Here is a 20,465-nt window from a genome sequence, read left to right on the forward strand (position 1 = left end):
ACAAATGCTGACTAGACTCACCGCAGTGATCATTTCACAATACAGACAAATACAGTCATTAGGTCGTACAGGTGGAACTAATGTTATATGTCAATTACATCTCTGTTTTTTAAAAAACTCTCCGCTTAGGAAAACACAGACACTAAATAAATACTTCTTGATAATGATGATGAAAATCTTTCAGTTCAATGAAAAATAAAGAAAATTTCTCCTTTAATATTTTAAAATCATAGGTCAAGGACCATTCTAACTTTCCACGTGCATGTGTATAAAAATATGCCACATATATTACAGAAGTAATGCCGTGTCATTTTTAAGAAAAATTTTATGTCACATGATTTTATTTCCTGCAAAGACTCAGAACTGTAGTATTCCAGGTTTAAGCCAAATGCATAATAGGTGCCATGATCTAATAAAATTTTTAAAGAACCTGTGTCGTTTTTTTTGTTTTTTTTTTTGAGTAAACGAAGCAAAATTGGTTAAATGAAATGCAAAAGGGGACTGGATACTACAGCACATTAGACTCTAAGCTATAACCTTGAACTAGGAACAGAAGGAAAACAGGAATAAGAATTCAGCTGTTTCTCTTCATTTTCTTTCCACCTAGGATCCAGGCGGTCCTAGATACTGCTATGCTAGATTCAACTGAAGAAGCTAAAGTGATGCAATTTTACTTACTTTACAGTTCACAAACACATTATTTCACTTCGGACTGAAACTTTCTAGACTGAAACAACAGACTAATTAGGGGGAATTTGCAATTTTAAACTTTTTAACATTATCCTGACATCTTAAACAACTGTGACACATGGTTTGTTGGCCTTAGGAAAGAACAAAGTGGGAAAGCTTTAAGGCAAAAATGTTTGGAGATACCTCCTTCCACTCAGACTCCTCAGGTACCCATTAATACTCCAGCTGCCTCCAGAATACTAAAAGTCCCCTGGTGCCTTAAGCCTCCCCCAAGTCCCACTCCAATCAAAGGCTAGTACTTGAATGCGTACAAGAGCCAATTAAGGGGGCCACATGCAGTGGAAAGAGTGCTAAATAGAGTCCTGAGACCTCAATTCTGCCCTCCACAACCAACACTAACAGCGGGACTTTGGGCTCATCCCTCACTCTATTTTCTCATAGTTAAATAAGGGAACTAAAATTGGATAATTGCTACAATTATGGGAGATTTAATGATGCACTAGCATTTTAAAAGAAAGACTGTTAGTCCAACAACACCAACTCCAGCTAATAAGACTATTCGGGATACTCTCTGAAGGAAGCTGAGAAAGTCTTAGCCTTAATTCGGATTCTTGTACACCAGGCACCAGCCCCATCCCCTATATTTACTCTTCCAAAAAGTAAAACCCAACAGAACTGATCTAAGAATATCCACAATGGCCACCATAACCTTTTTTTAAAAAATAAAGTATGGCTGATTTACAATGTTGTGCCAATGTCTGCTGTGCCACCATAACCTTTTAAAACACCTGTAAGATTTAACTAAGAAAGACTGTCCTATTCTAAAGTGAAAACAAATCTGAACCTTAGCTCTGTAAAAAGGAGTTTCTCGTGCTAGAAACTCATGGGACATTAAAATCATTATATCCAACTTTGAACATGATAAAGTCACACAGCACCCTGCAAACTCACTTCCAACATTCCTCACAGACAGGATACTATCGGCAAAATGCCATACACAAAGATATTTTTTTTTAATCCAAGGATTTGCAACATTTAAGTCCCCACTTCAGTGAGCTGAGAAACACAAATCTGTAACAGCTGGCTTCAGTGGGTTTTAAAAAACATACGACGATCGATTTGGATTGAGGTCCTTAGAATTACACAAATAACATTTTGCTGAAAGATGAAAAATTAATAAAGATTTAACAATCTGGTTAACTATTCACTAGGATTTGAACTAGGCTAGTTGGTAAGCAAACAAACAAAAAACCTCTTCAGATCTACACTACTACACTACACCACCAGTCAACGATCTGACAAACTTCTGTCATTGATCACAAAAGAAACCATTAAGAGCCTAAGCACAACTGAGCACATATACATTGTACTTCTGGAAAAATAACTCAAAACACATGACCTACTGATCATGAGTCAGTGGCATCCTTTTTTGGTACACAAAGAATAGACCATTAACATTCAGTAGGAGAGGTTCTGTTATGCAGGCCAGAGAATGAAAAAGTGGGTCATGGCCAGTGATGCATAACCCTACTCCCTAGAAAAATAGTCCTGACAACATTCCTAAGTATTTTACTGTATTATGTGTAAGTCATTTTAGTACTAATATCTTAATGATTCCAGAATAAACAGTAAAATTTAGACTGATCATCTCATTCAAAAGACAATACTTAAATATGTGAAAAGCTCCAGCCAACCCTAAAAATGGCCCAGCCACAAAAAAAAAATTCAGGAAAATGAGTAAATACAGCAATTAGGCAAGGGAAGCGGTGTGCTGGAAACCCCTCTTCCAGGAAACCAAAGAAGAAACAGAAGAATGCTGAGGGTGGCGATGATCCCTTACTAACAAAACTGCATAAAGACAGTTTGCTACCCTCTGATCTGTTGTGCTGAGGATTACAAATTTCCTAATCTTAAAAAAAAATTCAGTGTTTCTCTACCTAGAAAATGAGCACCTCCAAAATCACACAGACTAGAAGGTCCCCCCAAAGGAAGGAGCATATTTTTCCTTCACCCAGAGCATTAAGGAGACGAGATCCCTTTCTTGCTAATCTCCCAGTCTCTGAGACACTGGGTGTCACATTAAACCTTGGGACTATCCGCCACTCAAGAGAAAGCCAAAGCCATGTGACCATTTCCAATACTGTTGCTTCCTTAAGTTTAGGTACTCAGAAGCACATACCTTAGGCCTCTTCAGCTTGCTCTCTCTTTCCCACAAAAGTCACTTTCTTAAAGATGACATGGCTCAAGGGAATTCAGGCTAGTCTATTTCTGAGAGTCATACCTAATAGAAAGAGCAATGCAGAAGCCACAAAACAAAGATGTACTTTTTGTGTAATCGCAGCAGAAATAAAATAGGCAGGAATCCAAAAATAACCTGTTTTTTTTTTTTCCATCCATCTAGATAGTGCTGTACCTACATTATCATCAAATACATCTATTTTAGTTGCTAAAAAGTGACATAACTTGAAAAACAGGACCAATCTGTCCCTAACTATCAACTGAACAGTAGAATATGTATAGCAAATATGACTGCTATCCAGTTGTTTTATAGTAAATTTTAACAGACCTTCTGACCACTTTTCAATTCAAAAAATCAACCTCTTACAAATGTACTGAATACCTATCCTAAGTTCAGCACTGCAAGAAGTAAAAGACTTGTAAGCCAAACCTTAAAGGAGCTTATAATCTTACAGCAGGGGAAACTTTATTCCTTTAGACATCTGATTGGACTAGAACAAAGCTGTGTAAAGGAAATGCAATGTGAGCAATGGCTGCTACACAGGGCATCAAAGGAAGGCATAATCACACTCATTCGGGTGGGAACAGGAAAAGACTGCAAGAAAGCAACTGCATTTTAACAAAATTCAACACAACTGAGGAGGCAGGTGCCTACGTTCCTGGAATACAACAACATAAGCTGAAAAACAGGAATGAGAACGTATGAGAGACGTTCAGAAGATACCAAGTACATGTGCAATAGTGACAGACACCTCGGGTTCGAGTGAGAGACGCAGGCTAGAGGGCTTGAATCCCAGAGTCTGTACTTCACTTGGTTAGGCAAGCAAGAGGGGGACAGAATCAGAAGTCACTTCAGGAAGAATAAATTGGAAGGAACACAAGAGTTGATGTAGTCAGTAGAGAACCTAGAAGGGGAGGAACAGTCCAGGTAAGAACAGAATTCTCCAAGGATTAAGGACTCAAACCAGAGCCAACAGAACTGGAAACAAAAAGTAACTAATTCTTCCCACACATCACAGGTACCCTTTCCTATGGATAAACTCACTCAGGGGGAGTATCGCCATAACCCCTCATCATATCTTCCTTCTTTTTTTTTTTTCTTTTCTTTTTATAGCCACACCTGAGACATATGGAAGTTCCTGGGCTAGGGGTCAAACCAGAGCTGCAGCTGTGGTCTACACCACAGCAACACAGGATCTGAGCCACATCTGCAGCCTACACCACAGCCTGCAGCAAACACCAGATCCTTAACCTACTGAGCAAGGCCAGGGTTCGAACCCACATCCTCACAGACACTGTGTCAGGTTCTTAGCCCACTGAGCCACCACAGGGAAAGCTTCTTTACCTCAGATATCCTCCAAAATAACCAGTCACTTGTAGAACACAGAGTAAAATCAAAAGCAGCAACGAAGGTTGTCCACCCTTTGAAACTAAACAGCACTCTGAAAGGCCACAGTTTTATGTGAGGACCCATCCCCTATCTCGAGACTACCTCAACTTCTAAGGCAACTTCATAGAAAAGACTTTTCCCAATGATTAAGAAATAATCTTAGGAGTTGCTGTTGTGGCTCAGCGGTAACGAACCCAACTGGTATCCATGAGGACGCAGGTTCAATCCCTGGCCTCGCTCAGTGGGTTAACATCCAGTGTTGCCGGAAGCTGTGGTATAGGTCGCAGAGGCAGCTCAGATCTAGTATTGCCGTGGCTGTGGTGTAGGCCGTCTGCTGCAGCTCCAATTCGACCCCTAGCCTGGGAACTTTCATATGCCATGGGTATGGCCCTGAAAAGACAAAAACTCAAATGCATGACAATCAAACAGAATCCTTTCATTACAGTCTCCATCCTGAAACTGCTTATCATTATCCCTCCTTTCCCATGCGCCTCTTTCATCAGCACAGCAGTAAGAATCAATTACACAGACAGATCACGGAATGCTAAAATGGAAAAAGATGTTACAGACTCATCTTTACCCATTCATGTTTCTCGGGGAAACAGAGGTCAACATGTCACAATGCCAGTTAGTGGCTTTAACTGGGATGAGCATCTGGCCCAACTCCAGGTCCGCCCACCCCCCTTTTTTTTAATAGTTGCCTTCAAGTAGGCATCATTTCAAATCTCAATAAAAAAGTTAAAATAGGAAAACTAGTAGCAACAATTGTTTCACATATTTAAAGACTATCCATTGCAAAACGCCACATTCATTGCTAAAGGCTATATCCCAAACTATGCCCTTAACGTTACTGGAATTCTCCAAGCCTAGGACAAACCCAAAATTCCAAAAACAGCTCCCTCTGTGGAAAGGCCGGACAACCACTTTCCTGCAGAGAAGCTCGAAAATGAGCAGAAATATGCTGACTGATCCCATTTGTAAAGATGATACACACAGACAGAGAAGCTCCAAATTAACTAAGTGCCCAACTATTTAAAACAGCTCGGTCATTAACCACTCAACTTCCCAACTCAGTCCCCTAAAAATAGTGACTTGTGGGTACAAGAATGGTTCTCCAGATGGATGCAGAATAAAATCAAGGAATGAACAGCCTCAAGCCCTTGCAGAGGAAAGCTTATGCAGCTTTGAAATTGCCATTCAGACTTTTAATTTCAGATTTCCAGATCAAGGCTGTAATCATTTTGATAGCTACCAAATGTGTTCCAATAAAAATATATATTTATTTATATATATTCTACTTTAAGTTTTGACCCCCCCCCAAAAAAAAAGGGGAGATGAGGGTGAAAGAGAACCTCAGACAATACACAAGATTAGTAAAGAACACCAAAGATGATCGGGAATCAATGTAAAGATGGAGTCAATTCGACCTTCTTGTATGTGCCTTACCGCTAACAACATCAATTTTCCATTGTTCCCTCCTGCAGACCTCATAAAAGAAAGATACTAACAAACATTTGTATTTTCATTATTTTTAAAATAACCAAAGACAACCCTTCCAATTTTCTCAGCATGAAAATGTTAATACTAACAACACAAAGTTGACTACAGCTAAAAGCAAAGAAATGTGACATAGTGTAATTTAGCACCTTTACTGGAGAGAAATATATAGTTCCTACTACATTATTTTTGAAATACTGAAAACTAGGAATTGTTTTAGTGTTAGTATCTTGTCCTTGAATAAAACCACCACCTCTGCAGAAAATGTATCAACAGACAGTCAAAATTACATCCTGGGAGCTATCCCTACAATAACATAAACAACCCAAAAGAAAAGCATGTTAATAAGATTCTATGTAAAAATATTCTTTATTTGCAAACTACTTTCATTTTATTGTGAAAGCATATGCTGCTATCAAGGTCCAAATTCTATATCGCTGATGGAAACTCAAAAATTGTATGTAGCTGAATGCCATATAATTACCTAGTCAAAATGACAAACATAAACGTGATACTTAATTCAAGATAAATGTAATACCTATTCTAAAAGCAAGTTACTAAAATGCCAGAGTCAGATTTCACTGAAAGCTTACAACCAAATCAACCCAGACTCAAAATTAACCCAGATTTATTGAGAGATTTGGCATGCACTGTTAGGGACTGTCATAAATTATCTCACTACTATACATATTATCTATTAATCTTCATAACAGATATTAACTTTGTGTTACAGAAAAGGAAACAATGCTTCCTCACAGTTCAACAACAAAAATTGTTAGACATGAACTAAGGACACAGAGATACATTAGACTTTGCCTCAAAAAGCTCTCCACCCGGAGTTCCCATTGTGGCTCCGTGGTTAGCAAACCCGACTGGCATCCATGAGGACACGGGTTCCATCCCTGGCCTCGCTCAGGGGGTTAAGGATCTGGCGTTGCCGTGAGCTGTGGTGTAGGTTGCAGATGTGGACCGGATCCCGTGTTGCTGTGGCTCTGGCATAGGCCGGTGGTTACAGCTCCGAATAGACCCCGGGCCTGGGAACCTCCATATGCCTCGGGTATGGCCCTAAAAAGACCAAAAATAAAAAATAAAAAAAAAACAACCCAAAAAACAAAAATGTCTCCATCCAAAAATGGCTGTCAAAATCAACTGCAGAATATAAAACAATTTCGTAACTGCATGTAAAAATACTTTTCTTCTTCTAACTTGGCCACCTTTGCTAAAGAAAAACACAGTGACAACAGAGAAGGATGTCTTAAGGGGGCATCCACATTATTCTTTCCTTGCTGATTCAAGGAAGCTCACTGAAATGACACTTCGCCTTCACCAAAGTAGAAACTTTATGGTCCCCGGGGCCTAAAGAGAAGACTTTTGAGGGAACAACTAAAAAGCCCTCCACTGGTGCTCCTTAGTTTGCAAATTAGGTCTTAAATTCTATTGAAGAACTCTGGTTTCCAAAAAAGTCAAGAATCGTTTCCTTTGAAAAGTAGTTGAATGTCCATGATATGGAAAGAAAAAAAAAATTTTTTTTTGACACAAAAGCAATTAATACAGAGCTTCTAGCCGCAAGGATTTTACTATCTGCATAAAGGGGCACTGAGACAGGAATAAATAATCACCTTAGTGTTTCTGGGTGCGTACATAACTTCATCTCAAGACAAAAGATTAAATGGGATAAAGAAAAAGAAAAAAAGAAAAAAGCAAACAGCTACAAATGTCCGCAGGAAGAAGGGAGCTGATCACAGCCAGCAGTGGGGAAGCTAGGATTAAACAGGCAAAGGCCAAGGGAAGGGCAAACAGAGGATGCAATCACACCTCAAGGAGGAGAGGTGCACACTGTGGCTGGAGCCAAGAACACGATGAGGAAATAACCACAGCAAGATTTGGAAGGTAGGTGAAGGATTGAGCATGGGTAATCAGGATCACCTGCCCAAAAACTGTGACCAAGTAGGATGACTTCTCAGCAGCACAACGGTTCCCCCTTCACTCCTGAGGTTCATGGCATCAGAGTCTCCCCGCATTCCTTTGGCCTCTGGCAGCTCCTCTTTAGTTTCGTTGGTCTTTGTCTACTCTAAATCACTGGTATGATATGGTTCCTGGAGTATGTGCTGATGAGCAAGTGGTGGAAAAGCAAATTACGGGCTCCACGCAGACGTAGAGAATCAAACTCTGGAGGTTGGGCTCAGCGATGTGTACGCTGCCAAGCCCTCCAAATACATGGTTCTGAGGAACTCTAACGTTCGAGACCACTGGTCCAGGAGTCCTTCGTGAGAGCCCTCCCCTTCCCATCTACACTCTCTCCCTACACCCAACCTCTCCCAGGGCTTAAAACCAGAGACAAATAAATGCTCATTGACCAGAACTGCCTGTCTCTAAGCCTCAACACTGCTGCTGAATACCGGACCATATATTCAGCTTCCCACGTAACCCTTCTTTCCTCCCAGACACCTCAACTAAACACGTCTGGAATTACTGGATCCTTCCACCCCACCCCACCCCACCCCACCCATCGGTTCCTTCTCTACTCTTCCCCATCTCAGGAAATGGTGCCTCTGTCTAAAAGCTGGATAACAAGTCGTTTTTCACACATTCTACAATACCTGACTCCAATGGACCCACCACCAGGTCTCCCCACACATCTCCATCCCCACTGCCACCATCTTAACAAACCGTCTAATGTGTACACCCCTCGAACAGTCCCCGCAGAGCAAACACCATGAATTACGTAAAATCCAATCGGAGCATGCTGCAGCCCTAACTTAAATCCTTCAGTAGCCTCCTACTGCATGTTCGGATAAAATCTAAATCTCTAACAAGGCATACAAAGATCTGGATCCTGGCCACCTCTCCAAAATCATCTTGGGTTTCTTCCATAGGTTTCATTCCCTATAATCCACAGCCCTGGACATATTGCAGTTCCTGAAACTCTTCCCCCCATAGGAACCTCTCTCTTCATGACATACTCCAAACCAGCCCATCTTCATACCTCTGCCTTTACCTAACTCTTCATACGCTTCAGATTTTCGCTAAAAGGTCCAAAAAAAGGCTTCCTTTATTAGTCAATATAAATTGAATCAGTTATTCTCTCATAAAACTCTATGTTTTCTTCGGACAGTTATCAAAATTGCTAATTACGTTTACCTAATTCTGTTTAACATTTATCTTCTAACTAGACTCTAAGTTCCATAAGGCCAAAGAAATAGCTGGGTTTTGTTTTTGTTTTTTTTCCTCTTTTGCATAAATAGCACCTAGTACAGCCTGGCATTTTTTTAAAGGGCATTTAATAAAGTTATGGAATAGTAATGGTTGTTGATATCTTTGTTAAATCGTACCCTTCTACTCTCTCTGTTATCTCTAGGACCTTCAACTTACAAGTTACTGGGTAGCCACAAAAAATTTCTGCAAATCAGATACCACGCTTAAATGCATCATTTTTTACTGATTTATACCTCAAAATAAAATGTATTTTCCTATATTCCTGTAAAATTAACAATGAAAACTGACATTTTACCTAAATTCACTTATTCTACTCCAAGCAATTAACTGAGAGCTACCAAGCTACTTTTACAGAACTCTGGAGTAAACTCCTGGCCTCCAATTACTGACAGTGCTAACAACCGCCATGGACCCCAATGGATGTGTCAGAAAGTCCTACTCACCCAGTCATACTCAAATACCACTCCTATCCAGCCCCATAACCTCATGATTAGATGACATCAACAAATTATGGATGGTGTCCTGGTCTCTATGCTTCCCATTTAAGTCCACATTTTACCAAAGATGTTTAGGAAATAAAAGTCCCCTACCCGAGAACCCATTCCTCCCATTATCCATCAAAATTAGTCTTCTGACTAGCACTGAAGGCCTACAGAGGCATGTCATCCAAAAGCCAGTCCTATGTTTTAGTAAATACTTAGGTTATACTGTATTATTTGTGCTGGACAATCTGACACTGTTTCATGCTAAAATTTACACATAGCTCTATCTCATTTGTACAGCCCAAAGCTGAATCTGCACTCCTAAAACTAAACTGTTTTTGAGGAAAACGCCCCACATACCATCAGGCCTCTGAACTTTTGGCAGGAACTAAAAAGGTGCAATTTGTCAGCATTTTCAAACATACTACAACATATATTTCAGAGAGAAAACTACTCCAACAGCTTAGTTACAACTACAACACAAGCATACCCGAGAATCCTGGTCTTATAATATATCTAAGACATAAACATGCATGTGCATGGATATACATATACACACATACTGACACACACACACACATATAGTTGATCCTCATTATCCGAGGAGTTCGTATCTGCAAACGCGCTTACTTGCTGAAATTTACTTGTATCTCTGAAATCAATACAACGACACTTCCACAGTTATTTGCAGACATGCGCATAGGGGTGAAAATTTTGAGAAGGCCGGCTGGAATCCAGGAGGTATTGCTCTGCTCTGTTTCAGCTCTCATACTGTAACCAAATGTTCTTTTCAAGTTCTATGTCATATCATGCTTTTCTCTTTCTTGTGTTCTGCAATAGTGATTCTGTTGTTTAAAATCACCCCCAAGCACAGTGCCAAAGTGCTCCCTACTTAGTGTTCCTAAGAGCAAGAGGGCTATGATGTCCCTTACCAAGAAAATTATTAGATAAGCTTCATTTAGGCATGAGTTACAGGAGTACTGGCCATGAGCTCAATGCTAATGAGTCAACAACTTATGTCAAACAAGGTGTCTCTAAACAGGAAACACACATAAAACAAGCTTATAAACTGGCTGACACAAATGTTGCCAGCAGAGGCTAGCAGTGCCCTAACACTGTATTAACCCTAGGAGCAATGCCTCAGTAGTCACTAAATCACTATACGGCAACTTTATAAAACATAACTACTGTGAATAAGGAGAATCAAATGTGTATGGCGGGGAGGGGCAGGCAGTGCTCACACCAGGTTTCCTGAAGATTGAAAGACACTGCAGAGGCCATTCTGAGCAAGCTGCCTGTGTCTGCAGTAGCCTGGCAAACACTCCTCAGGACACATCACCTGCAGAGTCTTGGCTCGTTTAAATAACACTGACACAAAAAGCAAAAATGTAAAATCTACTGTTTTTGCTTCGATCTCTCTCAACTTCCACCCCTCTTACCACTCAACGCTCTACTTCTCCCCAGTTCAGGTTCTCTACACTCTCCTACCTTTTCACAAGCACTTGCCCAAGTTTTATAAACGGGCACATGTGTCTGTAAATTCCTGAACGATCATTCTAGAACGTAAACCACACTGGTGCTTAAACAGCTTGTCTAAATCGCAGCATTACTCATTTGGAAAGAAGGGAAAACATTAAGCATCTGAAATAATATATTGTCAGGATCCAAAAGTAAACCGAACGTAGATCCTTTGGATTGTGTGCGTGCGGAGAAGAGGATACACAAGGGAACAAAGCCTAGGCCTCAGCCTTCCCTCCAGGGAAGCCCAAATGCCTGGTTCCAGGAGCTGGGGTGCAGAGTGGGGAAGTGCCATCTTCCCCAAGAATTTGTTCAAGCCCTGCTTCCTCCTAGCACTTAATTAGTGATTTTTCCAAGCGGAAGAATGACAAATCAATGGCAAAAGTCAGTGAAACACTCTAACAGTAATATTAGTTACTGAAAACATTTTTTGTGGTTGAGTGAGTACTCCCTTTTTGAAATTCATTTTTATTCTCATTTTCCAAAATTATTTATTTCTATGGAAAACAGTGTGCTTAGGGTAGTGATAGGACATGCTTGGAGCAGGGGCAGAAGCTACAAATCCAAAGTCTAGTTTGATGAAATGTCAATGATTTCATTCTATTAAATAAAAGACCCATCTGGGATTTACTGAAATGAAGTGAGTGTAGTATTACTCAAGCCACACTTGAATCAGTTACAACTCAAAGACAGAAGTACAGCATGTGAGCTAATAGCCATGTCTTCTAAAAACCTACAATTCAATCTAAATCAACACTTGAAAGTCACGTATAATAAAGAGCTAGGAAATTTTACAGCATAGTAAATCTGTCCATCAATGCCAATTACCATACATTCATCACTGGAGAAGTAAGGATCCTCCTTCCACCGCTCTAAGGCTCAGCTAAGCTCCTAATGAGGGGCCAGAGCTTGCAAAACAATGTTCATCCCTGAATAATCAAGATTTCTCTTCAGAACAGTTCGTAGACAAAAACATTCAGGGTTTTCTCTTGCAGTAATTCGCTACTGTTTACAGCATTTCAAAAAACACAAGTGGAATCTCAGTCTACTGTCTTCAAACCACATCAACACCTCTCAGAGAACCAAAGCTACTGTCCTCGATTTCTTCTCTCAATCTCCAAAATTAACAAGGGCCACTTATCAACAAATTATTTCTCGTGAAGTTTTAAAAGTACGTATTTTGTAATATCGGTCTACAATTAAAACTCCAAAGTCAATGAAGCATGCAACAAGGAAGTATTTCCTACAAGCCAATTTATACAAGAAATAAAAAAACTATAGGATTTTTTTAATGGAGTTAAATAACTTTTTCTGTAAGCCGACTTGCAGCTGTTGACAGAGCCTAGTAAAAGATAAGGTGGGATCGAACACAAAACTTCTCCAGTGAAAGTTAACCTGCTTTCATATCGCCTTTTCAACTACCGCCAGAGACTTACTGAAATGGTGGGACTAGCACCTTGTCTCATAGAGAAGCTTCTAAATAACAAAGATAAGTGGACTCCAAGTTTACCTGCTTCCCCAAAGCAACCTGCTAACTGAAGCTGGGGCAAAGTATCACCTCCATCCCGCGCACACACAGGAATAAATCGTTTTTCACCTGATGGCTGAGCAGCAGCAAACAGGCTTAACGCGCGGGCTGCAGGGTCCTGCGCCCGGCGGCGCGGGTGGAGAGGCCAGCGCATGACACCCGCCTGAGCCACAGCTGGGGGAGAAGAGCCCCAATCTTGCTCGGTCTGACCCTCTAATGAGTCACTGGTCCAATCATGACACCACAGCCCTCGCGCTAAGACGTTTCCTATGTATTTCCCTGCGTCGAGAAGGACTGAAAATGACTTAAACTCGTAATCAAAGAACCGTGCACAGGCCAGAGCTGCCGGCGGCGAGAAAAGCCGGCTTAAGAGCGAGAGCTCGAGCTACTCTAAGAGCCTCGCTGGCCGGGCAGGAGGCAGAAGGGGGAGCCGAGGGAGCGAGCAGAGAAGCGGGCGGCGACCGGGAGAAGCTACCGCCACACCCCAGCCCTCCCTCACCTGCCGGCCCGCGCCTCCCCGGGCGCCCATACCTTCGGCCAGCGACTCCTCCAGGGTGACCTGGTAGCGGCCGACCGCGAACACGCGGACCCCCACGGACGAGCTCCCGGAGCCGGAGCCGAAGGGGGCCCCGGCCCCGCCGGCCCCGCCACCCGCCGCTCCGCCGCCGCCGCCGCCGCCGCCGCCCTCCGACTTGGGCATTCGAGAGAACTTCTTCATGGTCCCGCCGGCGCGCCGGAGGGCGCGGGGCGCGCGCAAGGGCGAGCGAGAGGGCGAGCGCCCGGCCCGGCGTCCGCGCGGGGCCGCCGGCCCTCGTCCGTCCGAGCGTCCGTGCGCGCTGCGGCCCGCCGAGCCTCACATTCCGCGCGCCCCGAGCGCAGCGCCCCGGCCCCTGCGCCCGCTCCGCGGCTCCGCTGCAGCTGCCGGGCTCCCGCAGAGGGCGGCGAGGAGGGCGGGGACGGGGCGGGGCGCGAGGGGGCGGGCCCGAGCGTGGGGGCGCCGCCGCCAGTGCCCCCGGCGCCCTCGCCGCCGAGCTGGGCGCCCGCAGCGCGAGCCCCGCGGGAGGGCGGGAGGGCGCGAGGGAGGGAGCTGGGGAAGGGGCGGGGCGGCCGGGCCTCCGGGGAGCGGGCGGGAGTCCTCGCGCCGCACAGCCTCTGGAGCGCAGTCCGCCGCCGCCGCCGCCGCCGCCGCCCCGGCGGAACCGGAGCCGCCCGCCACTCCCAGCCGTTGGCGGCGCGGCGCCCCTGCCAGCCGCTCTCTGAGGCCGGGCACCCCGCGCAGGCGCGCAGTCTGCGCCGCCGGAAGTGACGGTTCCGGCTCTTGTCACGTGGAGGGGGGACGGGAAAGAGGACGGTGGGGGTTGGGGCACGGGCGATGCCTGGGGTCCCGGCCGGGAGGGTTCGGGCCGGGCCTGTGGGGTCCCGGCTTCGAGCAGGGAGGTGACCCGGTGACCGGTCTTCTCGCCGCCTGTGCGGCGGGGGCGGGATGTCTCTTCTCGCCTAGGAGTTGGTATGTTGCTCTGCGGGCTTGAAAGTGCCGCCACCAACTTTACCCCCGCGAAGGAACTTCTAGCTGCAGTGCCCAGCCGCTTTTCCAGACCGGCTCCCCTGAGAATCTTCTTCCGCTCGCCCACCCCGGAGCGTGGGAGGTGGGAGCAGCGCGGAGCGAGAGCGGATTCCAGTAACCCGACTTCGGAAGCCGTGCTGCCGCCCTCTGTAGCAGACGCTTGTGCTCGGGAGCGTTTTGCGGTCTATAGTCTACTTTCAAAATCTCATGTGCGCTGTGCAACAGCCCTGTGAAGTATTCGGAACAATTGTTAAGTCCGTTTAGAGACCTTTCATCACTTCTGGCCCGGAGAGCTTAACGGACTCGGGGAAGGTCACATGGCTGGCTTTTGGTGGAGCTGCAACTTCAAGGGCCCGCCTTTGATACTTCGTTTCATTCGTTGGGCCCTTTGGAAAAAGGAGGTTAGGGTCAGAGCGTTGGAAAACGGCACATTTAGGACTGTTGGGAAGCAAAACCAGCTACCCGGTCCCGTCCTCCGCCCGTTAGCAAAGAGATTTGCACACTAAAAAAAGAAGAAAAAAAAAGCCCCGTTGCATCCATTTCGGAAACTGCAGTAGTCTCCATGCCTGCGGGGTGAGGCCTGCAAAAATGAGTATGGTGTTAAGACGTTTAGGATGGTAAGGAGTGTGAAATCACAGAGCCTGTGTAACTAGAGCGCCCCAGTCCCAAATCCAGCCTGCCCCTGCCCCCGCCCGGTATGAATAGAGGCCCGCTGTGGCCAAAGGTTCCATTTCTTAAGAAAAGCCAGGAGTCTTCTGGATGTTTTTCTAATACGGCATTTCCCAAATTTTTTAAATGTAGGTCAAATAAACTGTACGTGCAGGACGCCAGTGCGTGCCTTCTGTGAAAGCAGATGAATGTCGTTCTATCCCCACTCCTATTTCTTTATCCAATTTTAAATGAGATACAGGCAGAAACGTTAGAAAATGTGCTTAGGCAAAAGACTCAGCTTCAAATCTTCCATTTTTCCTTCTTGTCTGCTATTTCAAGAGAAGCTATTTCTGCCAACATTAAAACTGTGCTCTGCATTTAGGCATTTTTTGCTGCATAACCCACTGAAGCTAAAATTCTTCATCCAGAGACCTGATCTTTAAAACACATTCCTGCTCAATGGAAGTCAGATTTTATGTCAGATAATTGATACGGTGTGACAATTGGGGATTTCCATTTAGAAATAAGCTGACCATTCTCCTTACTGTGGGGATTCACTGTGGATTTGCATTCCTACAACATTTGAATTATATTTTTCAAGCAGGATAACTAAGAAATTTAGTCATTTCGTACAGTTCAGAAGTGCAATCAACCTAACAGGCACAGTGGGAGCCTAACATGATTTCACCTGATGACAACACAAGAGTAAGTAAAGTCTCCTGTGATCAGTTTAGGAGCCAATTTACCACAATAGCTGTGGTTTTTAAAAAAAAAAAAAAAATTCCTTCTCTGTAGCCATATACATAGCTGACTTTGGATATGGAAGTTGATCATGAGTTTAAGGCGTAGGCCCCCTTCAAAAATTATGGCTAATACTGAGCAATTCGTTCTTTAATTTTTCACCAAGCACACACTAAAAATGTCAATATCATCTGATCTCAGAATGTTAACTCCACGATGTTCCACCACAAACCTATTGCTGATAAGGAAGCAAAAACATTGTATTGCTGATAACAACAGGGCCACGCATTTACTCACAGCACCAAAAGATGCTGACATTAACTGCCAGATTCAACTTTGTGAGTTAAGACGGGTGCCCTTCAACCAATGTGTAGGGAGAAAACGAGATAGTGACCAGTGCAAAACTGTACTGAGAAGTCCAGCCTTTTAGTTCTGTACTATTAGGCCATGGCTGTGCAAGAACATTCATGTGGGTTTCCTGTTGGAAAAATAGGGATATTTTGACCATCTTAAACACTATCATTAGGAGACTTACAGTAAGAAAACACATATTTTTGATCTTTCAAATGTTGACAGCTCTAGTGCTGTAAGAATAGTTGGGAACTAGCCACAAGATAAAGACTTTAAAAAAAAAAAGCATACTGCTTCAGTCTGCAAAGTTTCATGTTACAATGTACTGATAAAGTCACAGATCATTGCAGCCAACATCTGAGATCCTTGAACAGGAAGGAATTTGACAGTGAGGGAAGGGACATTTTTGTCTTCTACTGCAAAAAGCTCTAATCCTTCTTTTTACTTTGACCTCATCTCTTTTGCACTAAGATGGCTCTCAAAGACATATGTGAAGTAAGAAAGACTGACGCAGGTGAAATGAAATATGCCTGTCCCCAAAGGCTCGTTCCAGTGCTGTCATTGCCTGTGTAAGTCATCTCTTCCAATACCCAATGAGTGATTTTTCCTCACAAGTCACTCTACTCCTTTTATGACACATCTTCAGTCATTATTGGTCTTACTATGTTTTACTATTAGGAAAAATTGTCCTCCCCATGTAACAGTATTACTTTATACCTATTCAAATGCCCTCTTTCTATGCTTTCCAAACAAGTAAAAGCCCTGAAGCTCATTAAAAGAAAAATATATATATCTCCATTATTAAAACAAGTGGTTTTTTTTAACATCGCTGACACTTAAATCCTGTTAAAACATCATCGCTGCACCTGTAAAAAAAATGTATATATATATATATATATATAGAGAGAGAGAGAGAGAGAGAGAGAGAGAAAATAAGAAATCTGAAAATAGTAGTTTACAAAGATGCTCACAAATACTCTTAATAGGAAAAATGACACATTTGGAATGGAAGACTTCTCTGTTAAAGTAGAATAGAATTTTTCCTTCAACTTGACCGTGCTTTTAAAAAAAAGACTGCAAGAGGTAGGCAACTTCACCACCAAGAGAAATACCTTGATCTCCCACCTCCCTGAATTGGAAGTGGGGTCCACCAGGCATACAGCACCTCAGCCTCACATTTCAGGACTGGAATATCTTCCACCCATTTGTCCTAGAAAGTGATTGCCGTCACACCCCTGAAAATGTCCCTTCTTGTCAGCCTTTGCGTTTCCCTCCTGTGGCCCCACTGTTCCTCTGTGCCCAGATACATTTATACAAAACTTAGCAGAGCGTAAAATAATTAATTCTAATGGGGCACTTGCGAGGTACCCATTGCTATTCAAAAGGGCATTATGGGTAATAACTCAGTAAATCTTCATGACAAAACTGGGAAATAGCATTTCAGACTATTATTCCTGCACTGCAGAGGAGACTACTCATTCACAGAGAGATTAGTTTACACAGGCAAGGTCTGTCCTGTGACTTGTAACAGGTTTCAAAAGCAGATAGTATGGAAGTTCCCTTCCAAGTTCAGTGATTAACAAACCCAGCTGGGATCTACGAGGATGCAGGTTCAATCCCTGGCCTCGCTCAGTGGGTTAAGGATCTGGCGTTGCCATGAACTGTGGTGTAGGTTGGCAGACCTGGCTCGGGTCCCAAGGTGCTCTGGCTGTGGCACAGGCCGGCAGCTAAAGCTCCGATTGGACCCCTAGCCTGGGAAATTCCGTATGCTGCTGGTGTGGCCCTAAAAAACAAACAAACAAAACCCCAAAAAAACAAAACAAACAAAAACCAGATTTTATGGCTTTATAGCTCATGCTCTTCACCACTGCACCAGGCAGACTCCTTGAAAACTCACAATAAACAGTAGGAGGGCTACTGTCCAAGGTGGTAAAATACCTCCTATGGCCTTGGGCCACATCGGTCACCTAAGAGGCATGTGCCACCAGAGCTCAGGGACCCCTGCTGTGATAAGTGAGATTAAGTTCTGATTAACTAGGTATTTTTTAAATTAGCAAACATTTTCTGAATATCTACCACAGACAAAGCACTGTAGATTGGGGGGGGGGGACGGGTGGGTAACCAAAAGAGGCAAAGTTGAATAAGACAAGTCAAGATTTCAAAGAGTTTATACCCTTTAGAGATGCAAGGAGGCGAAGTGTGTAGACATCCATGTAATAGAGGCAGCGAGGGAAGATAGAGAACGGAGAGTTGACTATGTTCTAGGCAGAAATGATGAGATCTAAGCGTGTGCCTTCAGATCTCCTCCTGGCAGTAGGTTCATGTTATGACCTTCAGAACTTCTGGGTACAGAAAAGCAGCTATTGGAGTTCCCTCTCTGGCTTAGTGGGTTAAGGATCTGGCATTGTCCCTGCAGTGGCTTGGGTTGCTGCTGCTGCAGAATGTCTATATGCCACACGTGGGAAAAGTGAGAAAAATGAAGGAAGGGAGAAAGAAGGAAGGAAAGAAAGAGAGGAAGGAAGGAAAGAGAGACAGAGAGAGAGAGAAGGGAGGGAGGGAAGGAAGGAAGAGTGTCAGCTCTTCCAGATTTGGAAGCAGGTGAGTAGTTCCCATGGAAAGCTCTGGAATTCTTTCCCTGTGTGTTGAACCGACGCTGAACCTCTGCACTTGCACACCATTCACACAGAACTATTCAAGTTACCGTAGGGGAACTGAGAGAATTGAAGCTAAAGTCAGCTTTTGCTTTGATCTCTTATCAAAATTCACATCTTGTTTTACCCAAACTTCTGCCAGCTGTGATAGAGACTATTTATTGAACACGTACAACATGCTAAACAGTGGGTGAACCAATGCGCAATAAGAACCTGAACAGTATGATAAGAGTCCTGGAATCTCAGAGCTGGAAGGTGGTGTAATCAAATGGAGAAACTGAAGGAGGAGCAGGGACATTCGCTGAGCACCTGCTATATCTCAGGCATCATGCTTAACACTGTCTATATGTCATCCTCTCCAAGGGAAGTAGTTGTTCCCATGCCTGACTTACAGTCCTCTCACTGCAGCCACCCCAAACCTGTTTCATTTCTTATCAAGCTGTTTCAGGTAGAGCATTGCTCACACAAGGTAAAATGTCTTGTTCTTTCTCACAATCACTTGTCTCAGTGGGTGACCATGTGGCACTCCAGGGCCACCTCCCCTCTGCAATCTTTCCTGACCTCTGCCATCTGCCCGTCCCAGCAAGAATGGACTCGTGTGTCCCCCACACTACTCCGCAGACTGTAGAGCGACACAGATCACCTAATTGCAAAGGCTAATACACAATCAAAAGTAATCACAGCGCTGGACACGGAAGCGGCCGCGAGGAAATGTCAGGTCTCCTTGCCTTTCTCTCTATCGTCTCATTCAAAGTTGGGCTAAATGAGACAAAGCTAGACCCCATCTACTCTTCCCTGCCACCCTTTCATCACAGGTGCTTCACAGGTATAACCTCTTGATTCTTCTTTGGGGGAAGTTTTGGGCTTTTTAGTATCTATAATTTTTTTTTCTATTTTGGCAAATTGTAGTGGAGGCCAAAATAGGTGGACTTGGGGCAAGAAAGAGCCTCTACCTGGCTGAAAGTTTCAGGGGTGTAGGAATCATTGCTCCTTCATCTCTGCATATTCCTGTAGCCCCTAAGTGCTTCATAAATAATTGCGGAACTCAAATCAAGTACTTTGGCCGACTGAAACGCAGCTGGCTTCCTGGAACTTTGCAGACAGTCTTAAGGGAAGAAACGCAAGTAGTGAAAAAAAAAAAAAGAAAGAAAGAAAGAAATGGGAAAGTGCTCAGTGTATGGAACGATAAGAATGGAAATTCTGTTTCTGGAGTTGGAAAAAACAAAAGGATAAAATCACGATAGCCTAAGCAAGAGAATGCCATAAGTAATACCATCAGTAAGACCAAGGTAGGTGAGAGGTGAGGACTCAAGGTAATTCTGAAAGCAAAGCCTGAGGCTGGAACGAAAGCCTGGTCCCCACAGCTCAGAACAGACAGTTCTGCCAAGAGGCTGATTTCTTATCCACTGGCTGAGATCTCACCTCGTCCTTTTGCTCTTGCTGTCCCCTGACTCTGAACACTGTCCTTCCCTCCTGCTCATCCTTGTTAGGTGTTTGCAGCTTTCCCAGCTTTTCTCCTTCAAGAGGTTTTTTTTCCCAAATTCCCACTTCTTCTTAGTCCATCGTTTCTCTGAATAATAGCAGCAATTTTGTCTACATGCAAAGCCTAGCATACCGTGTTCTTTAATTGCTCAGTGTATGTAAATCCTAACTGTCGAACGGAATGTACAATGTGCAGTTTTCATTTTTAAGTAATTCCATTGCACACATAGCCCAATATTAGGCCTCGTATAGGTGTTCAAATACTCATTGAATGAAACAAAGTGCCTGGAAAATAAATGCTGTTTTGAACTGATTTTTCAAAATGTGTTTTTGTACTATATTTCGCACTTGCGGAAAGGCATTAAAGACAGGTTTTGAGAGGAGAGTTAGAGGTGATCAGAGTGTAGGTAAAGAAAGATAAATTTGACTGTGACTTTGGATTAAAGGTAAAAGAGAAGTTCCTATT

General features: G+C 43.6%; 1 protein-coding gene across 3 annotated transcripts in view; it reads right to left on the reverse strand.

The window, feature by feature from the left end:
• Positions 1-13,425, reverse strand: part of BMP2K (BMP2 inducible kinase) — a 113,312-nt gene extending 99,887 nt beyond the window's left edge. For all 3 annotated transcript variants that reach the window (XM_047799546.1, XM_047799545.1, XM_047799544.1), the window contains exon 1: positions 13,091-13,425. In XM_047799546.1, coding sequence (XP_047655502.1) covers positions 13,091-13,277 — 187 coding nt within the window. In that variant the 5' untranslated portion in view covers positions 13,278-13,425. The remainder of the gene's footprint in view (positions 1-13,090) is intronic.
• Between the last annotated feature and the right edge of the window lie 7,040 nt (positions 13,426-20,465).

The sequence above is a fragment of the Phacochoerus africanus genome, chromosome 10 (assembly GCF_016906955.1).
Source record: "Phacochoerus africanus isolate WHEZ1 chromosome 10, ROS_Pafr_v1, whole genome shotgun sequence".
Lineage (NCBI taxonomy): Eukaryota > Metazoa > Chordata > Mammalia > Artiodactyla > Suidae > Phacochoerus > Phacochoerus africanus.